Source organism: Eucyclogobius newberryi, unplaced genomic scaffold, assembly GCF_026437365.1.
Source record: "Eucyclogobius newberryi isolate DKJ021-1_F unplaced genomic scaffold, fEucNew1.0.hap1 SCAF_6, whole genome shotgun sequence".
Taxonomy (NCBI): Eukaryota; Metazoa; Chordata; class Actinopteri; order Gobiiformes; family Gobiidae; genus Eucyclogobius; species Eucyclogobius newberryi.
Window position 1 is genome coordinate 25,534,410 of NW_027316278.1, and position 22,384 is coordinate 25,556,793.

General features: G+C 39.0%; 1 protein-coding gene across 3 annotated transcripts in view; it reads left to right on the top strand.

Annotated features, from left to right (window-relative positions):
* sema6a (sema domain, transmembrane domain (TM), and cytoplasmic domain, (semaphorin) 6A) overlaps nt 1-22,384 on the top strand; it is a 178,259-nt gene that overhangs the window by 60,730 nt on the left and 95,145 nt on the right. For all 3 annotated transcript variants that reach the window (XM_072434031.1, XM_072434032.1, XM_072434033.1), the window contains exons 2-3: nt 9,859-9,997; nt 11,281-11,398. In XM_072434031.1, coding sequence (XP_072290132.1) covers nt 9,901-9,997; nt 11,281-11,398 — 215 coding nt within the window. In that variant the 5' untranslated portion in view covers nt 9,859-9,900. The remainder of the gene's footprint in view (nt 1-9,858; nt 9,998-11,280; nt 11,399-22,384) is intronic.

A 22,384-nucleotide genomic window follows, 5' to 3' on the forward strand; every position in this document is an offset into this window, starting at 1 on the left:
TACTGTTAAGTTCAAGTGTGTTTGGTCAATTCGCAATTCAATGGGAGGTTATTTGTATTCCGAGACACCCACAACAAGACTTCAAGTGCACTTTGAGCAACATGGTGTATTTTCTTCAAATGATTCAAATTTTGGTCTGAATATGGTCAAATTCTTTGCTTTGTCGTCTCATGCACGGACTCCAAATAACACCAACTTTGATGCTTTTTTGTCTGATTCTTTTTTTTTTTTTAAGAATATTTTTGGTCGGCTAAAGTGTGTATTACTTTCAAATGTTTTCCTTAAAAGCTGTGACCGTCTTTCTGTTTGGAAAGTACTGCTCAAGGACAAGATGCTGTTGGTTGGAATGAGAAGAGCTTGGTCTGGTTACTTTCCCATTAAGTAAACACATCAGACGGCAAGATGTCCTGACGACAGAAAAATGTGTTTCGTATTACACCCGTACAACTGTTGGGATATCATAAAAACGTTGTGTATCTTTAAGCGTTGTTAAATATATAAATAGCAGCGACATCTTCTATATTCTCAAGTGGCTTCACAGTAAAACTTTTACAACACGTTGTCATTGATTCATGTATTGTAAAGCAACTAGATGTGTTACTTGGATAATTGTGTTTTGTAATGAAAACTACTACTGTCAAAAGTATTGAAAATCAGATACTAATCGATGCTAAGTACTTTTAAATACTCATTGGTGCAAGTATGAAAAAATACCACATTTGACCGTTCCTGAGGAATTTTAGAATAATCTTGAGCTTTATGAATACTAGTATAAGACCACAGTGTAACACAAAGAATGTACTATTATTTTCTTATGAAAAAGACTTTTTATTATCCAAAAAAGACACGTTTTTAATAATCATTGAAATAGATATCAAGTCTATTTGTTAGTATTCAAATCAAGTTTGAAATGTTAGTATGACACACGACTTACTTAAGTATTTGTGCGAATACAATCTAGTCGTTTTTGCAATAGTTCGATGTGGCATTACTAATTAGTTGTAATTATAGTTACAATAAGTAACTGTGGTGAATTTTTGGTTGTAGTAATGCATTTGGAGTTACAATGTACTTTATCAGTAATCAGTGCAGGTTTAGTCTTTTTACTTCAACATTTAAGATCCTTTTCACACTTTGAGACCTCTCCCTGCCCTTTGCAACAGGCCCTAAAACTATATTAACAGTAAAGAGGCCCCTTCTCTGTGGCATGTGTGTCATGTGTCCAGCCATCAGCACCAATCTGCAGCCCAGACGTCCAAATATACACCCCAGACGCCCTGCTTGTATCCTAGCTGTCACACCACACTTATAGCCTGCCGACCCTTTAAAAGACACCTTGGGACACTTTCCCCTTGGTCTGCAGAGGTGAACGCATACCGTGACGACATAGGGGACGACATAGCGGTGTCCTCAGCTAACAGGTCGGTCACTCTATATCTCTGTGCTATGTGCAGACACTTACATTAGCGCAGGCATGTGTCAACCAGGAGGATGGACAGTCACACACACACACGCACACACACGCACGCACACACACACGCACACACACACGCTAAAGCAACACATTGGCAGACCATGTGCAAGTCCTGTCTTGTTTTGTGACCTCAAAGTCTAAAATATATGGAAACTTTAGTAGTTAAAGGTGCACTGTGCAACTTTTCTAGACCAACAAACATCTCTCTTATTGAGAGATGGATACATTTACCTCAATACTGTAGAAAGTGCCAAGAAGATACACCGGTGGTTGACCTCACAAGAAAAGTTACATAATGCATCTTTGATCAGAATTATTGAGTGTCTGCATCATAAACGACACTATTTTAGTTCTGCTCTTTTTTCATTTTTATTATGTATTATTATACTGGAGCTAAAGGTTAAAGTCTAAAGATTAAAGTGTAAAGAATAAAGTTTGAACAAAGTCTAAAGCATAAAGCCTAAAGAATAAAGTGTAGTCTTTACTACGCACATGCAGTACTTTTATACAAGAATGCAGCCGTTGCATTGCGAGTGTCTGCAGCTTCAGCCATTGCACATTATCTAGTTTAATAACTATAGCACACCAGGAGAAGATAGCCAGCTTCACTGTTGCTTTTGGCTCATTTAAAGGCATTATAATGTGTATTATGTCAAATGTACTGTTTTTCCTCATGTTTGTCACTGTGTTGTATTTTGATTGAATCATGCATGTTTGAGTAATCCTGTCTTGTCCTGCATTTGAGGCTTGAGTGCAAGAGATTACAAACAGAAATGCATGTCAAGCAGAAAATAGCAGAGAAGAAAAGGTTTAGCTCAGCAACCACTATATATATATATATCGATTGGCCAATATATCAGGCCGATACTTGCACTTTTTTCATTATTGCTGCTAAAAGTATATTTAATGCTGCATTTAAACACTTTACTGCGAAAAAGGCTCTGGACAATTGACAAATACACTGCTCTCTTAGGTTTGTTGTAAAACAAAGTTGTGGATGAATTAATAGTAAATTGAATATCGACAAAGCTTGACGACTTTCGGTTTCTCAGGATTCTAAACAATCAGTATTTGTATTGGCCCTGAAAAAAAGACATATGGGTCGATCTTTACTCTATACCATTCTTGTCGCGCAAATGATTCATTCTCGCTCTTAGTAAATCGGGTATTGTTCTGCCATCTTCTGCAATACATAAAAGCAAGACCCTTTTCCGATTTGTTGCTTTCTGTCATATTTTTAACTAGTTACAAACGTACACTTATTGTCACTAGTTGGCGAACGATTCCTCCTAATACAACGAATCCCAACCCACTTGTTTGTCCTTGGCTCCGCTTCCTTTTCCCCCATTTTACCCTCCCTGACCTTGTTCACCGCAGTGTCACCTGTATATTTTGCTTCCAACTAACTACTGCTAATTTGTAAGTCTAACAGAAGCGCTAACACAATTAAGCTTGATAAAGTGTTTATTGTCGAAGCTAAAACCGTTTGGCTGGGTCGACCCCATGAGGCTGTTAACTGCCAATCGGAAACAGCCTCCCAGCAACTTATTTGAATGTTTACTGCTTAGTTCTGCTTCTCATTTTTTCCACGGGCAGTTCTCAGTGCAGCGGAGTGCAGTGTGGGCATGCATGTAGTCTATAGTTAATCAAAAGACGCTGGTCTATAGCAGGATTCTGGGGGGTCTTGGTGTTTTTATTACCTGCCGGTGGCTTCCTGCCAGCGTGTAGCTTGATTAAGTCTACCCTCTCCTGGTTCACACACACACACACTGGCACTGCTCCTCCTCAGCAGACAGGGAGATGTAAGGGGGAGAGAGCAAGGGTCTCAAAATGTTATTATCTATTAAAAGCCTGAGGAGTGCTGTTTCTTTTGGTGGATGTATCCGGGTTTATGAGAGGAAATGCACACTATCCCACCTGTGTGCGCTTGGAGGTGGGGGGATTCTTGTGTTGTTGTCCTAGGAATATCTATAAAACATATTTTTGATTCAAAAAAATCCATAGCATGTTGGGATTTTTCTATCAAGTGTATATAAAAAAGCCAGAAAAACAAAATCAATAGAGACGATCCAGATATAACAGAATCCAAATTCTCTATTAGCCTTATACTTTTCAATGTTCTATGCTGTTTCATGTTCAGATCATGGAATGGGGTGTAACTGCAAATCGAAACGGGTCAAATTTGAAAGAAATATTTAAAAAGTAGCAACCTATTTTTCCAGTTGCGCTTAAGTAAATCCATCACGATAATTACTATATCGACTTATTGTTCAACATATGGTAGAAAGAAAGAAATTCATTTGACATTCAATTTATCATGTACATTTGTTCCTGTAGTACGATAATATTTAAAGTATTTAAAGTAACCTTTATGACACTATGTTTCGATTTTCGAAACTAACTACAAAAGTATTTAATGATATTGCACACAAAGAATTGTGTTTGGGGGGATTTTCTTTTTTTAGTGTTATTCTCTCCGTGGGATTAAGCAGTTTCTTTATTAATATTTTTTGTGATATTTTCTGTGGCAATAAATAGCACTTGTTGTCATTGACAGGCGCATTTTTTTGTTATTGACAGGTGACAGGGACAGGTTCTAGTCGTATGTAATATTCCAGGCAAAGCAAAACCTTCTCCGTGGAGACAAACAGCTTTAATATCACAAGCTTTCCATTTGCCAACACTGTCTGTTTTGTGGTTAATAAAAATCTAAAAGACATTTGATTTCATAAGAGCTTCAGAGAGCCCAGCCTATAGCCTTCAACACGAGACATTGCCCTTTCCTGTGGCCATGTGATCCCGACATAATCAGGTCCAATCAGAAAATACAATTATACATCCATTTCTCTTTGGCTCCTGCAGCACAGCCTCCATTTGTCATTAGCCGCTATGTTCCCCAGGGGCTAACCTTCTGCTAGATGCTACTTCCTGCTCATCAATCAGTCAATTACTGCCCGACTGGTGGTCAAGGTTCAGACTCTGAAATAATCTCAGTAATGTCAAGATTCACCGACTGTACTGAGAAAAGTGCACCGGGTGAGAAATGATTCGTAGTTGGTAGATGTTTTATTGTGTCAGAGATTATAAAATTGATCTCGCCCCACCCGAGCTCTCCGATCCTCCTCCTCTCTCACCCTGACTGCACCAACATCCCGACTTTTGGCGACAGAGCATTCTCCCGAACAGCACCCCGACTCTGGAACTCCCTCCCCCAACCTGTCCGCCACTCTCCCTCACTCACAACATTCAAATCCCGCCTAAAAACATACCTCTTCACCCAAGCCTATGACCTCCCCTACCCCTAGCCTCCTCTACCCCATTGCCTACACTTCTACCCCCTGTTACATCCCCATCTTTTTCTCTCTACTTCTTCTGTCTTGTTCATTTTATCTGTATATTAATGTGTATTGTACGTGTTGTCCCCCCTGTCTGTAAATACCCCCCCCTTTTTTATTATGTTCAGCGTCTTTGGGTCACTGAAAAGCGCTATATAAATAAAAGTTATTATTATTATTATTATTATAACCTTAACCAGCATTTTGGCAAAACTGATGTTATGGTTCGAGAAATGTATTGTAAAATGAATGAAAATGTTTGTGTGTCAATAGCACATACGTATGTTGTGCAAAACCATTAAAAAGACCAAATAGTATTCTCAGAAATGCTATGGGAGAATCAAAAATCAAATGGTTTCTCCATGTTAAAGGAAAAATAATTACAATTTTTACCTCATCAAACATCTTATGGTTTAATGACAAAATTAAATATGTATTTTTGTGGCATTGGGTGGAAATCGAGCCTTGCAACATTGCAGACATCCTCCTGAAGACTGGGAAACGCTGGCACTTAAATATTTGGCAACGTTAAATGTTTTTGAATGTTCAAATACACGCCGCACTGTCCTGTCTGGTAAAGCCTATGGCCAAACAATTCTAAAAAAATAAAAATAAAGAAGAAAAATAAACGCTTTTGGATCCGTTCTCTGATTGTGTATTTTCACAAGTGGTCTGCAGGGGGAGCTCTATCACTAAATTGTCTTTGTTCTGCTTTAAACTGCTGTAAAATGAATGTAAATTATGTAAATGATGTTTTTGAGAGTAGATTGTATGTGGTGTTTATACAGTATGCTTGTGTACGGCTATAGACCGGTACGTTTTCTCAAGCAAGGGTTAATTTTGAGCTCGCCTGTCTGGTTTTACAGTGTGGCACAAAGTTGTAATGCACAGCGCACGTTGCCCTTCGCTCATGAGAGGTGGTGAGGGTTAAGGAAAATCCATTTAAGCGGTTCTTTTTCATACAGTACGGAGTGCGGTGTGCAACAAAACAGCGTCAGCCTGGGAGGGGTGGGCCAACTGTGGAAGAGGGGGGCGCATCGTCAGATCAAGGTCGTATCCAGGCTGTAGTATTGGTATTCTCGTCAGTGTTAGACCCTTTCTCCCAGTGAATAGTGTTTTCATTCCTCTCCACAATGAGATTCACGGGAGCATGGAGAAAGAGAGAGGGAGAGACAGGACAAAGAACTACAAAAACTACTTTTTTACTATCTTCCTCCAGCTCAACTTGGATATACAGCAGCGTGGGATAAACAACTTTCATAGCAACATGCAGCTTATTTAAAATGTCCAATGCTATGTAGCAAATAATAGAAAGGTGTTTTATGCAAATGAAATGCTTTATTCTTGATTAGATTACACAGGCAATAATTGTCGGGAGTGATTTATGATAGTGATTTGTTAGCGGTGAGAAAGTTGGTGTTGCGTACCTTGCGATGAAGATGTTAGATTGTTCCCAGCATCAGCAATAAATTGTGCTCCTGTGCCCTTGTATATGCTACATTAGAAGATTGTCTTGTTAAGAGGACGGCCGGTTTGCATATGCTAATGGTAACTATTAACTAAACCAGGAAATGTTGTCGAGTGGAAGTTGCACACGGCAGGAAGTTGTGTGTCTAATTGAAAAGATGAAGAATTAACTCCTGGATCAAAACTAAACACAGGTTAAATATTGTCGATGCATCACAGACAGTTTATAACAAAGGACTAAGTTAAAGAATAAAAAAGGTACAAAAAGTGTGTGTTTTACCTGGGCAACAGTTTTCATCTGGCAATTAACTTTTGATTTTAACGGAGCATTAGGCTGGAATGTTCTAAAGTATGGCAAGGAATTTGTACATTATTTTATTTGTAAAAAGCAAGTAGAATTGTAGTTATATGTTTGAAAAGCTTGTATTAGTGTATCCTTTTACCTCATAAATACATTTAAATAAGAAAGAAGAATCAAAACCTGCACTTTCCAAAACAAGCCTGCACAGAATACGAGATATCCCCCTTTCCCCCGTCACTCTTTGATGTGCAAACCTCCCACTAGTATGTTTTACTTTGCACACTGTAAAAGAAGAAAGACAGATGTAGGATATTCTGTTGCTCTGGTGCTCTGTGAATAAATCCCTTGCACATTAACACACTACGAGAACAGAGGGATTTGGCTTTGTTCCCCAAAAATGGACTGAGTGGTGGGAAATGACCCGTCCTGGGGCGTCCGGTCATGTGGATCTACAGTCTACAGTCTAAATCCCTCTGCACTGGAGCTGTGACAGGCAGAGTATCGATCTGTGAAGCATATTACCTCCCTAATCCAATTAATTCTGTTGTTCTTGCTACCTGGCCCACTTGAGTCATCGAAAATGCATTTATAAATAGACGTTTGTCAGATGCCAGCGAGCCGTGCAAAATGTCCAAACAGCTCCTTCAGGTGTGCATAATTCATTTAGATTCTCTGTTTTTGTGTAAATGTGGACTGGATGGTGGTCTATCACGGCATATATTCTGCTCATGAACAGCTGACCTCTGGGTGTGTGTTTTAGCCGCTGTGTAGAGCCAGTATTCCCTGTCTAAAAGGAATCTATTATTATACATGAATTATGGATATGAATCTTGTTGTAAAGAATATATTTGACTAGACTGTGTTTATTTGATTTAAAGTGGAGATACCTGATATTGACACTGCAAGTAGGTTTTTAAATCGATGTAATTATATGGCACATTGTTAATATTCCACAAGCATTCTTTTTCAGACAATGCACGGCTTTAAAGCAGCTTTATTCAGATGGCAAAGAGAAACTGCGGTGGACCGCTCATGTGTAGCCAATCAGAGCGCGGCTATCAGCTCTTATTTCCTGGTTTACGAGACATACAATACTTTATTATAGCTCCAGACAGCGCACAGCAGGCTCATTTTTGTCACAAAGTGCTGCTTTTACAAGATACTCTCTCTTTAAAACACAACATAGTCTGGTTGGGTGGGGGGAATAAAGTCTAAAGAATAAAGTCTAAAGAATAAAGTCTGAAGGATAAAGTCTGAAGAATAAAGAATAAACTTGTTGTTGTTGTTTTATGGCCAACCGCCATAAAACAACAACAACAAGTCTAAATAATAAAGTCTAAAGAATAAAGAATAAAGTCTGAAGGATACAGTCTGAAGAATAAAGTCTAAAGAATAAAGTCTAAAGAATAAAGTCTGAAGAATAAAGTCTGAAGAATAAAGTCTAAAGAATAAAGTCTAAAGAATAAAGTCTAAAGAATAAAGTCTAAAGAATAAAGTCTGAAGAATAAAGTCTGAAGGATAAAGTCTAAAGAATAAAGAATAAACTTGTTGTTGTTGTTTTATGGCCAACCGCCATAAAACAACAACAACAAGTCTAAATAATAAAGTCTAAAGAATAAAGAATAAAGTCTGAAGGATACAGTCTGAAGAATAAAGTCTAAAGAATAAAGTCTAAAGAATAAAGTCTGAAGAATAAAGTCTGAAGAATAAAGTCTGAAGGATAAAGTCTAAAGAATAAAGTCTAAATAATAAAGTCTAAAGAATAAAGAATAAAGTCTGAAGGATACAGTCTGAAGAATAAAGTCTAAAGAATAAAGTCTAAAGAATAAAGTCTAAAGAATAAAGTCTAAAGAATAAAGTCTGAAGAATAAAGTCTGAAGGATAAAGTCTAAAGAATAAAGTCTGAAGGATAAAGTCTGAAGAATAAAGAATAAACTTGTTGTTGTTGTTTTATGGCCAACCGCCATAAAACAACAACAACAAGTCTAAATAATAAAGTCTAAATAATAAAGTCTAAAGAATAAAGTCTGAAGGATAAAGTCTGAAGAATAAAGTCTAAAGAATAAAGTCTAAAGAATAAAGTCTGAAGAATAAAGTCTGAAGGATAAAGTCTGAAGAATAAAGTCTAAAGAATAAAGAATAAAGTCTGAAGGATAAAGTCTGAAGAATAAAGAATAAAGTCTAAATAATAAAGTCTGAAGAATAAAGTCTAAAGAATAAAGTCTAAAGAATAAAGAATAAAGAATAAAGTCCAAAGAATAAAGTCTAAAGAATAAAAGTCTAAAGTCTAAAGTCTAAAGAATAAAGTCTAAATAATAAAGTCTGAAGAATAAAGTCTAAAGAATAAAGTCTAAAGAATAAAGTCTAAAGAATAAAGAATAAAGAATAAAGTCCAAAGAATAAAGTCTAAAGAATAAAGAATAAAAGTCTAAAGTCTAAAGAATAAAGTCTAAAGAATAAAGTCTGAAGGATAAAGTCTGAAGAATAAAGAATAAAGTCTAAATAATAAAGTCTAAAGAATAAAGTCTAAATAATAAAGTCTGAAGAATAAAGTCTAAAGAATAAAGAATAAAGAATAAAGTCTAAAGAATAAAGTCTAAAGAATAAAGAATAAAAGTCTAAAGTCTAAAGAATAAAGTCTGATAATAAAGTCTGAAGAATAAAGAATAAAGTCTAAATAATAAAATCTGAAGAATAAAGTCTAATAATAAAGTCTGAAGAATAAAGAATAAAGTCTAAATAATAAAATCTGAAGAATAAAGTCTAAATAATAAAGTCTGAAGAATAAAGTCTAATAATAAAGTCTGGCGGTAATGTAACACTTTGATACCAGCCGCCATAAAACACCAAAGAAGAAGAAGATTTACTAATTTACAAAACAAAGGTGGGTACACCATCTTTAACCTTCTATTTACTGTTTTGTTCAAACAAAACTGAAAAACTGAGATTAGGAGTCATGGGTTTAATAAGGTGACCAATCCTAAATGTTTCAGGTGCAGAGAAGCACTCAGAGGAAAGCTGTGCAGTTTGGGAATTTAAGACCTTTTTGCTGTGAGGCAGAAGCAATAACCGCTATGCCATTTTGCCATGCTTCATATTCATGTTATCATTCAATTTTACCATGACAGAAAAAAATAGTTCTGGTAAAATAACCCCAAAAATATGTTCCAAAAAGTTTCTTGAAACAAAACAATGAATATACTGTAGTAAATCCAGTGTGTCTTCCCTTTATTGTGAGCATGTGTCGCGGCTGCTCTAACCGTCCCTCTCCTGTTCTTCAGACTGGGGCCTGAGGCAGTGGACCGCAGCAGAGTGGTGCGACCATGAGGCCCGAGCTCGCCCTCGTCCTGAGCCTGCTGCACTTGGCCGGAGCAGGCTTCCCCGAGGACTCCGAGCCCATCAGCATCTCCCACGGCAACTGTGAGAAACACTGTACACCTTTGCATCATGTCTCCTGTCATGGTTCCGCTCCCTTACATCCTGTACAGTAGATTGTTAAGGATTAAACAAGACCTAGCTACATGTGTCCAAAGCATTATACACATTGCTTTCAGATTTAGATTTTACATTTAGAGAGCACTTTAAAAACAGCACAGTCGACCAAAGGGCTTCGCACATGTTCAGCAGGACAGTAAATAGTCAAGAGTTAAGTGAAAAATTACTGTATTTTCTGCACTATAAGGCGCACTTAAAAGCCTTCAATTTTCTCAAAAAACAAGGCTTATATATGGATTAATTCTCAAAGCATTTTTGTGAGGTACACATTTTGTTTCGCTTAATGCGCCTTATATATGAAAAATGATCGAAAATAGACCATTCATTGACCTTATAATCCAGTGCGCCCTATAGTGCGGAAAATACGGTAATGACTTTAAGAAGGAAGTAACATTTACATAAAAAACGCGACTGATTTAGAATTGCATTGTCTATTTATTGTTTACTTACCACTTTATGTTGGTGTCACAGATGTTCGTTGAAAACAGAAACGTTATAACTTTTTACTCAAAAGAACATGTTTTTAGGCCAATTCAAAAACAGAGCTGTGTTTCCCGATCGACCCTTAAAAGCACCATTCATGAATCCCTATATTTGTCCATATTCCTCTTTGCCAACATTCACTCCTCTCATTACTAGTCCCACACTGCTCCTCCATGAACTCTCCTCACCCCTGTTTCCAGTCCCCTAAACCCTCTCTTTCTCCATCTCTTCCTACAACACCCCTCTTCGCCCCAAAGCCTCTGTCCTAAATTGCATCCCGTAATTTGGCGCCGAAGGACACAGCAGCCATTTACGGCGACATCAAAGGCTAATCTTGTGTTTCTCTGTTGCGCTTTTGGGGATAGTTCTAATTCAACTAAAGATCTGCTCATTGTCTCTGCTGTTTTATCCGTAATGTATGTCCACCTCATTCTTTTCTTTGGGCCTTGTTCCTCTGGTCCCTCTAACCCAAGCGCTTTCATCCTAAGCCACCAACAATAGAACAATTGCACGGTACACTTGAGCCCATTTTACTCTACAATTTATGGCTAAACTAGGGTTGAAAAGTAACAATGGCTGCACACTTTTTCCAACCGCCCGAGACTCTATGTCCAAAACCCCAAGGACAAATGCAAAGCCGAATCGGTGAAGTTATAATTCGGGAGACTATTTTGGAATCCAAGAGTGCTCATTGCCTGTGTCGGCGTCTATTTCTCTCTTTGCAGATACAAAGCAGTACCCCGCCTTCGTGGGACATAAACCCGGCAGGAATAACACGCAGCGGCACAAACTGGACATTCAGCTCATCATGATCATGAACAAGACTTTGTACATCGCGGCCAGGTAGGACAAGCACGGGTGTCACAGGGGTTTGTGTTCAGGCAAAGCTGGGCGGAGTAACACTCACCGAATGTCCCGTCATAATAATATCAAGTAGATTACAATGCAGTGGTCGAAGAAATGTCTCAAATACCGTATTTTCTGGACTATAAGTTGCACTGGTGTATGAAATGCGGTTGCAAGTGTGAAAATAACAAATAATATCACATAAAAGTCGCTCCGGAGTTTAAGTATAAGTAAGTATAAATATAAGTCGCACCCCGACCAAAACTATGAAAAAGGGTGCGACCTATAGTCCGGAAAATACAGTAAGAGTAAAACATAAGTATTTATTAATGATTTTTTACTATTAGCAAATTATTTTTTACTTTTCTACTCTTATTTGAGACGGTTTTATATATTGCGTAGCAGGGAATGTAAAAGATTCTACTCTTATTTAAGGAAACTACTTAAGTAAGAGCAATAGAAAGAGTAACTGGTATTCTGGTATTTTCCAAAAGATAGACTATAAAAAGTTGAAATCATGTAATATTATCAACATAAAGACATTGTCACTTGTAGACTTAGTCACAGTGGGAAGAGGAACAAAAGCGTTCTCCCATGTTAGAGTACTGTTTCTGTAAATCATTACTCACGGTGTAATAAAGGCTGGAATACCACTCTGAAAAGTAAACTTATATTAAAAAGACAAGTTAATGTACTTGAGTAAATGTAAGTAACTGTTAACCACCCACTCACCTCTGCCTTTAGGCTAAATAGCAGTTTGATGTAAAGAATCTGTGCAATATGTGGATGAAATCGATCTGAACATTTTTGACCTGCAAAATCAGTTCTTTCTAGATTTTGACAAACATATTCAGAAACATATTATTCAGTATACTTTGTTCACAACTTTCTAAAATGTGCAGCCCAATCAGTATAAAATAAGTAAAAAATGGAAGCTATGGTTTCCACGGTCTGTTGTAAAAGTCTTGATTTTACCATCTGTTGAATCACTATTTACCTGTGCGGTTTGTACCTTATTATCAGAACAAGCTGGTCCACCTCCACCATATCTTCAAACTTAAAAACAGAGCAATAATATCTGACGGACTGAAAAAAACCTCCTGCTAAAGGTGGTTCTGACCAATCAGCTCAGGATCTTGAGATTGGTGTCCATGGTTTCTTTCTTGCACAATACAATATGAAAAAGGCATAGTTGGACTCCGCTTTGTGTCAGTCAGATAACAGAATCTCAAAACTTTGTGATAACTTTGAGTCCTCTCGTCGTGACAGATCTCGACTCAGTTCCTTGAAGAATGAGCACTTTTCTTTGTCACTCCCATGCTTCCACCTCCGTAGGATTGGTTTAATTAAATGAGAGCGTGTGCTTGAACCAGATTACAGAAACTTCATCACGGCAGCTCTTATTACTGTGCCTGATTGAAGTTGACTCCCCTTTTATGAAGCCTTCTCCTCCGCGGCTGCCAGCTGAGAACTCACATCACCCTGAGAGCAAGACATCCTTTTAAAATCAAAGGTTTCAGGCCTCTGAGGACACAAGCTGAACTTTAGAGCCCCGCTGAGCTGTTTTGGTTCAAAGTTTAGAGACTCAGGAGGGACATATTCATGGGAAAATGAGTTGACTTTGAGGTAAAACTTTTTTTCTATTGCAGTTTTGGAGCCAACATCTCACAAAGCGGTCGTTACCGTGGAGATTTCCCCTAAGGAACACTAGTTTTTGAAACCCCGTCACACAAAGATCATACCAACCTGGCTCTTACAGTATATGATGTAATCCAGTGTGCATAGTCTGTGTACATTCAACACACTGATGATTTGACATAAAGGGTTTTTACTGTTTTAAAAATGTGAAAAACAGAAGTAGTTCATTTTAAACAGTTTGCAAACTTATTCGTCACCTTCTTAACACACACCCAGCATCTTAATTATTCAGTGCAATAAGTTTAGTTGCATATTTAACAGCTTTCAAAAGCCAAAGCAGCAGAGTTTTACCAACACGTCACTGTTGACAGCTAGTTTGTGGCTGATTAAAGAAATAAAAACAACTTTTAATAGATTTAGACGGCTTTAAATCGGCTACATCTGCTTTAATGATCTCTTGAAGGCCTTGAATTGGAGTAGGCAAACTGAAAATGACAAATAAAAAGGTAATAAACATAGTAGTAGTTTTTGTTATGGTTTTAATACATGAACTTTTATTTATTCAAGGCTGTTGCTATCTTTCACCACCCACTCAGCACTTGGGACCATTGACTATGTACAGTCTATTTTTGACAAACGGATTTTAACATTTTTACAATCCATAATACAGTTCATTCACGACATGCAAAAAATGTAGTGAAATTGGTAAATACTTTCAAATCTTTCTGGAGAAGTTCACTTTGTTGTTCAAACCCTTGATGCATAAACCCAAAATCACAAGTTTCTAAGAGCTAGGGTTTAACAAAAATAAACAGATACTAATCAAAACCAAGTATCAAAACCATATACTCAAGCATTAATACTGGGAGAAAAACAAATCTCATAAATAGGACCAAAGTATGGGCTCTTCCTTAAAACAGAACAGCCTCTTTCTTTGCATTTCCCTTTTGTTCTGAAATCAAGTTTGACATTTGACTTTTAAAACCCTTTCCTTTTTCCTTTACACGTTGTACTTTATCGAATATGACTCAAACGCAGCTCAATTACTTTAGAGGCAGAAAGAAAATCAATCTAGATTTTGCCGCCCGTGTTTGCTGTATTATACGGTTTATTAGAGCAGATGAGAGCGCGGGTTTACCACCGCCACTCGGAACACAAATGAACCTCCAGTGGCACAAATCCGTCTCCGTGTCGTCCGTGGCTAATTGCGTGGCGGGCCTGCTCGGATACTGTAGGCAACACAATACGGGTCTTTCTTTGTTTTCCTCCGAGCGTGCCGAATTTAAGTGGCCGGTGGGCGGGGGGGAGGGTGGTCGTGCTCGTTTAAGGTAGCTTTTTAACATATCGTGGTCATTAGCGGGACGCGAGCGAGACAGGAAGCAGAAAGTGGCGGAGAGCATGAGGGCCAGACGCTTTGGTGTGGCCCACCTGCTGCACATGTGCGAGGGGGGGGGGGGGGGGGGGTGTGTCGCAAGTTAGCGTCACTGAGCGGGGGAAGGTGAAGGTCGGCTAATAAAAGAGGATGTTAAAAATGGCACACAATGGCGTCGCTGTGTGATGGTTGTGTGTGAAGTATTTGCAGTCGCCACAAACACTCGCTTATGTGCAATGAAACAGCTGTAAGGTGTGTTTTTGTGGAATTTAAAAAGTTAGATTATGAAACATGATTCAATAGGATTATTTAACAAAATAAGCCACCACCGTTTTCCACCACACAACCTTGCATGAAAGTAAAGGATGTTTGCTTTTACAGCAGTTTAGGTGTAAAAGTCAAGGTTTGTTGTCTGAAGAAAATCGATTTTTTTGATGTTGCAAGAAAGTTTTAAAGTTGAAAGTTTGATCAAATACAAAGTTGTTGCTGGGCTGAACAAAAAGGCTTTAAAAATCGCTCTAGTAAGAATAACCTTGGAGTTTCCAGATGTGATGCACTGGAAGCTTTGCACTTTTGAGCCGTTGTAAGCGCAGTCGCAAATACCGCTGGAAAAACGACCCTGTTCCATCTTATAGGTTATGTAGCGATGTAAAAAATGATTCAGTTAAATTATAATTGTGATTAGTCAGGTCACAATTCAGTTGCAAGAAATAAAACAATAATAATCGTGAGAATTGTCCGAAGCAAATATAAGTATTTAATTTCAGTCTACGCACCCTAAATATAAAGTGCTTTTCATCCAGCTATTTAAGTCACAATATCTGTCCTTTTGACTTCAGAACATTAGATTTGCTAAGGCTAGTGACATACATGAGGAACGGTACTTCCTTTGATCATTCCTTTGAAAGAGAATCACGGATTTCCTTGTTGTTTTTTCACGGTGTCAATAGTCGTGAATAATTGTAAAACCGTGACATTTCTTCACACAATAACACAAATACAAACAATGTATCACTGTATTGTCCTTATAGTGCGGAAAATACGGTAGTTTCCGCAAAAAAGAACAAAAGGACAAATCAACAGTAAGAGAAATGTTATAATGTTTGGTCATTTTCCATTCGTGGCCCAGACAATTAGCTTCTCACCAGAACTGGAGACATGAGCTTTCTACTCACCCACATTTTAAACATACTTGACACCAGCTGTTGTGTGGCTTTGGGAGTCATCTGTGGCCCGCGACATATGCCAGTGTGTGCGCGCGCCTATGCGTTTGATACCGCTAACATGTGTCGCCGTGCCTATGGGTGCAGCCTCCTGGCAAACGATCTGGGCCCCTATTCGCGCGTGTTTTCTGCTGGCGCGGCCCCTCCCTGATCGGGTCGTACACTTCGCCCGCATACTTTCCCAAGTCCTACGGGAATTCTGGCACTCCTTTTACATGTGAATTTGACCCCGGAATAACTGGAATGGCTGTCTCGGATTAGCCCCGAACGGATGACCAGCATTGATCCTGACGCAGAGGGAAGAATGTGTGAGTCGATACTATGGGCACACAGATCAATGGGTGCTAAAGGGATATCCATACAGACATGTGCGAGTTAACTGGAGACAATCGCTCCAAGTGGATCAATGTGAAACTGAGCCAAAATCAAGACTTCAAAATCAAGTTTGGATGTGTCCTGCCACCTCCCCCAAACCAACATAGAACAGCCTTATTCTTGTAACAGGCTTTTGTCATTGTACTAACATTAGGGCTGCACAACATTGGAAATGACTGTGATATGTATTATTGGGATATTTGAATATACTGTTTGACACAATCATTTGTAATAATAATAATCTATTAGTCAAACTGGGTAAAAAACTAAAATCATAAATAGGTCAATTTAAACTGAATTAAGAAATACTTTGCAAACATTCAGTCTTTTTTAACCCATGTAAATAGCAGAATATTAAGCTATTCTGTTGTTACCTCTTACGCTGCACTGCTGTATATGGTACAACATATGATGTCAGTCAGATGGAGGACCTTTATTGCGATATCATGTGATGTAGATTTGTTGCAATTTCCATTATTGCCAATTTTGTTGTATCAAAGGTTTGGCAAAATATTCATTTACAAAGCAATTCTGTGTAAACTTAAAAGTACTACTACTACTATTACTACTACCAAATTTCAGTCATTATTTCGGTCCAGTCCTTGATTGTTGCTTCAGTTTGTGTCATCCATTTCAACGTGCCTCTGTGCGTCTCAGATCATGTTTGTTTTGGATTATTTTACAAAAAGTTATGTTGTTAAATTGACTTTAAATGAATATATGTGGGACTTAAATACATCACATCGAGTTCCACCTCCAAAATAGTCTCAGTCTTCAGTCAACCTAGAGCCAGAATCAATTTTATTTGCATTACAATGTCATAATGCTGTACAAATAGCCAGCGACAAACACATAAGACTATTGAGCGCCGGGCCCATCTGTCCAATCTGAGAAAAAAGACAGTAGAGCTTTGAATGTCCCAAATATTTTATTCATCAACACAACATACCATATTTCCCTAAAAGCTCCAGAACAATTGCTAACATTTCAATGATTTTCTCTGTTTTAAAAGGAATGCAATAAAGCTGACAGCAGAAGACATTTGAAAAGATTCCTGCACGATCTCCCTAAAGACCACATTCAAATCTAACATTCAAGCAATCATAACAATAGCTTAAGAAAGGCAACATGCACGAGAGCCAACAGCCTGGTGTCCGTTTGCGCCCTCAAACCAGTGACACACATGAATAGTGTCTTTTATGGCCGCGCCTGTCCAAACCAGTTGCTTATTGTGGCGCCAACTCTGCAGCGCTGCCATCGCGCCTCGGCCCTGGGAGCGCCACTGTGAACCCCGTCCAAAACTCAACTCTTCCCTTTTTTTCTTGTTTTTCAGTGGCTGCTCAGTGTTTTAAATCCTTCTTGGCTCTTAATTTAGAGCTGGCAATAAAATCCGCAAGATCTTTTAAAGCTGCGTGTTGCATACAAGCGCCGCAACTGATGAAATTGTAAATAGACAAAAGTGGTTTAATCCATAGAGGCAAAGAGTGGAGTCACTGGCAGCAAGTGACGAGCAACAGATGCAGAGACTGGTGATTCAGTTCTGTGTTCTTGCTTTTAAGAATAATGACATCTTGGAACAATATCCTTTCTATTTTTCTTCGTGGCAAACAGTGTTTGGGTTTAATTATCTCATTACATTAGCAGTCTGTTTTCAAGCCCACGCTCTGTCTTTACCAGAGATTTGTTGTTTGGTTTGGGGCTTAAAGTGTAGGTTATAGAAAGGTTAAATGATGACGGAAGAATAATGCCATTTCAAATTGCAGTTTGAACAGATGCAATTAGCAAATCGCAAAGGCTGCAGTTTTTGGAGTATCATCGTTTCCTCCACAAGATATCCTGATTTATTCTGCAAAAGCGAAAAGCGAAACGGCAAACTCTGTAGTACAAGTACAAACCTGTTCTGCAACGCATAGTTTTGTCCGTTTTTTGGGCAATTCCCTGTTTAAAATGTGAACTTTGAACACAATCCCATCAGTTAAACACTTTTCCCAAACAATTGCAATTAAATATTTCTCTCCAAATCGTGCAGCTTTAATTTAGCTTGAACTAAATACATTTTTTTAATCAATATTGCATATTTTTTCAAGTATTCTTTCTATGACATATATTTTAATGTACTGTACCTCCACCAAGGTCATATACCCGCTCTGCTTTGTTAAATTGTCTTTATTAAATCGTCTTTATTAAATGCTTCTTGTGAATTCAGGTCATTGATTGATTAACTCGTGTAATATTTTCCATCTCATTCCTTGGTCATTTTCTATCAAGATCCCTAATACTATTATCCTGGAGTCAGAACAGACTGATTTGATATTGGACAGCTGTCTTTTCACATGAAGTCTGTCATCTCTTTTACTCGTTTTGAACAAGACTGGCACTCTGTATTTTATTGATATATTTCCCTTCCCTTCGAATATCAGCACCATTTGTCAAGCTGTTCTTTGCATTCATGTTTTAATAATAGTTGTGAGCGATGAGTCACTGCTTGTAAACCGATAAAAAAACAGCGGCCTCCATTGTATATTTATGGAAGTAATAAGTTGCCGACATCGTTTTGACGCTGCCTGAATTGAAAGCAATGCCAGCATCTTCATCATGGTCACCTGTTAATGGATGGGATGCATTAGGCAGGAGGCTGGTCTTGTTCCACGAGAAACAACACAAATGAGGGCAAGCACAAAAGATTTGAAGACGATGTTGTCAAAAGGATGCACACAATAAAGAACAAATGAATGATTTGAGAGTCGTGGTCCCAACAATGATTTCTTCAAACAAACAAAAGACAGTTGATGAACATAATGTGGCTGCACGTGGACTGGACTGGACTGGACTGGACTGATCAGTTTGGCAGCAAAGTCACGTCCACTAGAAGCAATAAAGTGTTGTTGATTTGAAGCGAGATGAACCCAGGAGGGCTCCCATCTCAGGGGCCTGTATTTCATTGTCAGGGTGCACAGTGTGGACCAATGAGAGGTATTCAGCAGAGAGCGGCAGATTTATCGCTGTGATCTGTAGAAAATATCAGCGTGCGAGCGAAGAGTGTGTGCTCCAGCGCTAGTTTATGATTGGGCAATAAGTTCACATTACAGACATTTGTCATGCACCTGCCGCATGCACTGTCCTCCTCCCGCTCTTTAATATGGCTCATGGTGGCTTTGACCTTGGGGTCCGGCTTTCCAGTAAAAGATGAAGACTTGGGGCATCAGCACAAGAGCGACATGTCTGTACTCTGGACTTTGATTTGATGATTCAATTTAATTTGAGTCATTCTCACATCTTGAGTAGAAATTCTGTGACTATGATTTTGCCAGACATAAGTGACAGAAACTGTGACTTGTCAGTGAGTGAAGTGAAAATCGTATGAACTCATTTAAATAAAGGGATAACGCTGTCTTTGTAGACGTGTGTGGAAGCAGGTGCTTTTGGCACATCAAACTCATTTCATGTAGTCTTCACACTTGTGCTCTAATGTACTTTGTGATCTTAATTCATGTGCATATCTCCAGCATGTTCCATCAAGCATGACTGCATTGTTAGAGTAATTGGTGACTAAGAATAATGGTGATTGTAGCGACAGGCGAGCCTAATGAATGTGCTACAAGCAACAAAGGCAAAGCGTACAAACGGCTGTCAATCATAGACAGATGGAAAAAGCCAAAAGAAGTTCTGTTACCAGAGGATTTAAGAAAATATTCTGTGCCCATGACTAAAATGTGGTGAAACACTCACTAATGTTTCTTTAAGTAGAGGGTGAAGTTTAAGGATAGGGCTTGAGGAGACGCAGAGAATAAGAGTATATATATAATAGTGTTACTGTATAGCCTGCCTCGCTGCCATGCCCCAGGTCCCTCCACATGCAGCGCATAGCCACCATTCCCGGCCGGCTACTGGCCCTCACCATGGAAACGCCTGCCACACACTGTTTACGGCCCTCTGTGAGGCTGGGAAGCATGGGAACCACAGATTAAATGTGTTCAGTTGAGAAGGAGGAGTGAGGAAGAAACAAAGTGGAGTGATCAAAAATCTGTGGTTGCCCTTAGCACTCCCGTTCTGAAATACAGATTAGCCTTCTGGGACTAAGTCCTGGGGAACAGTTGTGCCACTGTGGCCACAGTTCTTCCCCTGTTGGGTATCCTTTGGTTTCTCTGTGGAGGCCACTAGAATCTCCATTATTGAGGCCACACCAAATCCTTTTAAAACCCGTTAATGAGTGGGATTACATGCTTCTCTTCATTCTCTCTCCTGTCAGCACTGGGCGTCCCACCACATCCATACGTCCACATAAAGCGCCAATCACCAGGCGTCAGTTACCTGCAACAAATGTTTGACGAGTACAAGAGCCACCTCAGGTCCACAGCACTTTTATCCCATGAAAAATACATTTCTCAAATTAATCTAGGAATCTGTGTGTGTTCTGTTCATCCAATTCCACACTCAATTAATCATTTTTAGTGTACATCCGTCTTTATTTGAATGCAAGTTTACAAGGGCAATGAAAAATGCCACCCGGTCTAATTCTCGCTCTGAGGCCAATAATGATGTCTACTGCGCGACAATATCGACCATCCATTCACTAAGATCTATGGTGGTTTTATTTAGGCTGATTTGTTTCTGCACTACTTGTTAAGCTTCGATTCCCTTTAATTACTTTATGTTCCAACTCATCTTAAGACTGTGTTTTGTCATTAGCAGCAAAGAATTTCACTTCATCAAGGTAGTGGCTGTATTTGAATTGCCCTTTTCAAGTCTTTGTAACTTTCTTGGCCCCAACTCCTTCTGTAAAAACATGCTATTGCAGTTGAAAAGCTCAGTAAGGACAACTCGGGCCGGGGTGGGCGATCCGTGGCTCGTTGCGTTTCATGCCATCCCATCAACGAGGCCCTCAAATGTCGCGGCACTATTCAGGGCCTCAAAAACACCCACTGAAGGCCCAAAGGTGGAGGCCCGGGTTCCTTCCAAACCCTCCCATCCACTTTGTGAGTAGGATTTGAACCAAAACAATATACAATAGGTCCCGGTCTACCACCCATGATCGGGCTGTGAAGAGAAGAGGCAGAGGTGAAGAGGCTGATAAAAGAAGAGGAGTGGGAGGGGCGAGAGGTGGACATGGAGGGGCTGGGGTTAAGAGGAGGGACGGAGGAAGGTGTGCGGTGCATGCTAATCGAATCGGATTGGGCGAAGGAATTTGACATGTCTTTGCACAACCCTAAAGTTATACGTAAAATGTTCTTTGTTTCTTGCACCTAACTTTACATTATATTCAGGTTTTACACAGGACAGACATTACAGCAACCTTAGTGAGGATGTAGCAAAATATCATAATATTGTATCGTCAAAAGTCTTGCAGTACATTGGGCGCTGTCACAATATATCCAATCATTTTTTGTTGCAGCATCAGAATAAGAAGGAACTATAAATCATTTTACTTTTCAGTGCAACATTGAGGCATAACTTTATGAGTCTTTGGAGTATGACAGTAATTCATTGTACCAAAGGCTTATCTTTCTACAATTCTGTTAGCCTCTTCAAAATATCGCATTGGAATGTATATCGGGATAATGTTATATCCAGAGATTTGCATATCGTTACAACCCACATTACACATTAGTAAGATAGACTTTGGTGCATAGACTCTCGCAGGGAGTGATCAGTGACGCATTTTGAAAAACTTGCTGTCGATCAAGAGAAGGAGATGCTGGTTCCATCTGTACATTTTAACCAATATTTCAGAAGTAGATCTCGCACAGGCTTTTAGAAAGGATTTGAAAACACCACCTCCAAATAATTTTGTCTGGGTTTACGGGGGCCGACTTGGCGAAAAAACGAGTAGCTTTGGCATTCTCCGGACCATGCCTCGGCAGCCAATCAGAACCAAGCACACAAATGTTGTCGACCAATCAGCATGCAGCATGCACATTTTCACTTGTAAACAGTACATTGTAATGGCGGACTATTGTCATCTGCTTCCCGGCCCAATTTATTGATAATTTTCCTTTTTTTTCTAAGATTTATTAATAAAATTGTGGTCCCTGTACTCGAAAATGCCCGTACACATTTTAAAATACCCCGTCCAAAATACGGGAAGACGGGTCTCTATCTAAAAGCCTGACCTCGCATGCATCAACCATGTTTCAAGTGTTGGTTTACTAATGTGAGACGGTGCCAAATATGTATTTTTTACGTTTACTGGTTGGTTTTGATCACTGTGCGCTGAGGAGTTCATCGTTTAAGATCCAAATACCTTCTGTTGTATGGACTTTTCTTCGCATGTCAAAATAGAGTTAGTCATCTTTGTTCCAATTTCATACTACGATTACCCCGTGTGCAGATCGTTTCATCGTAAACACTTCGAGACACGGCCGTATCCATTGCGTT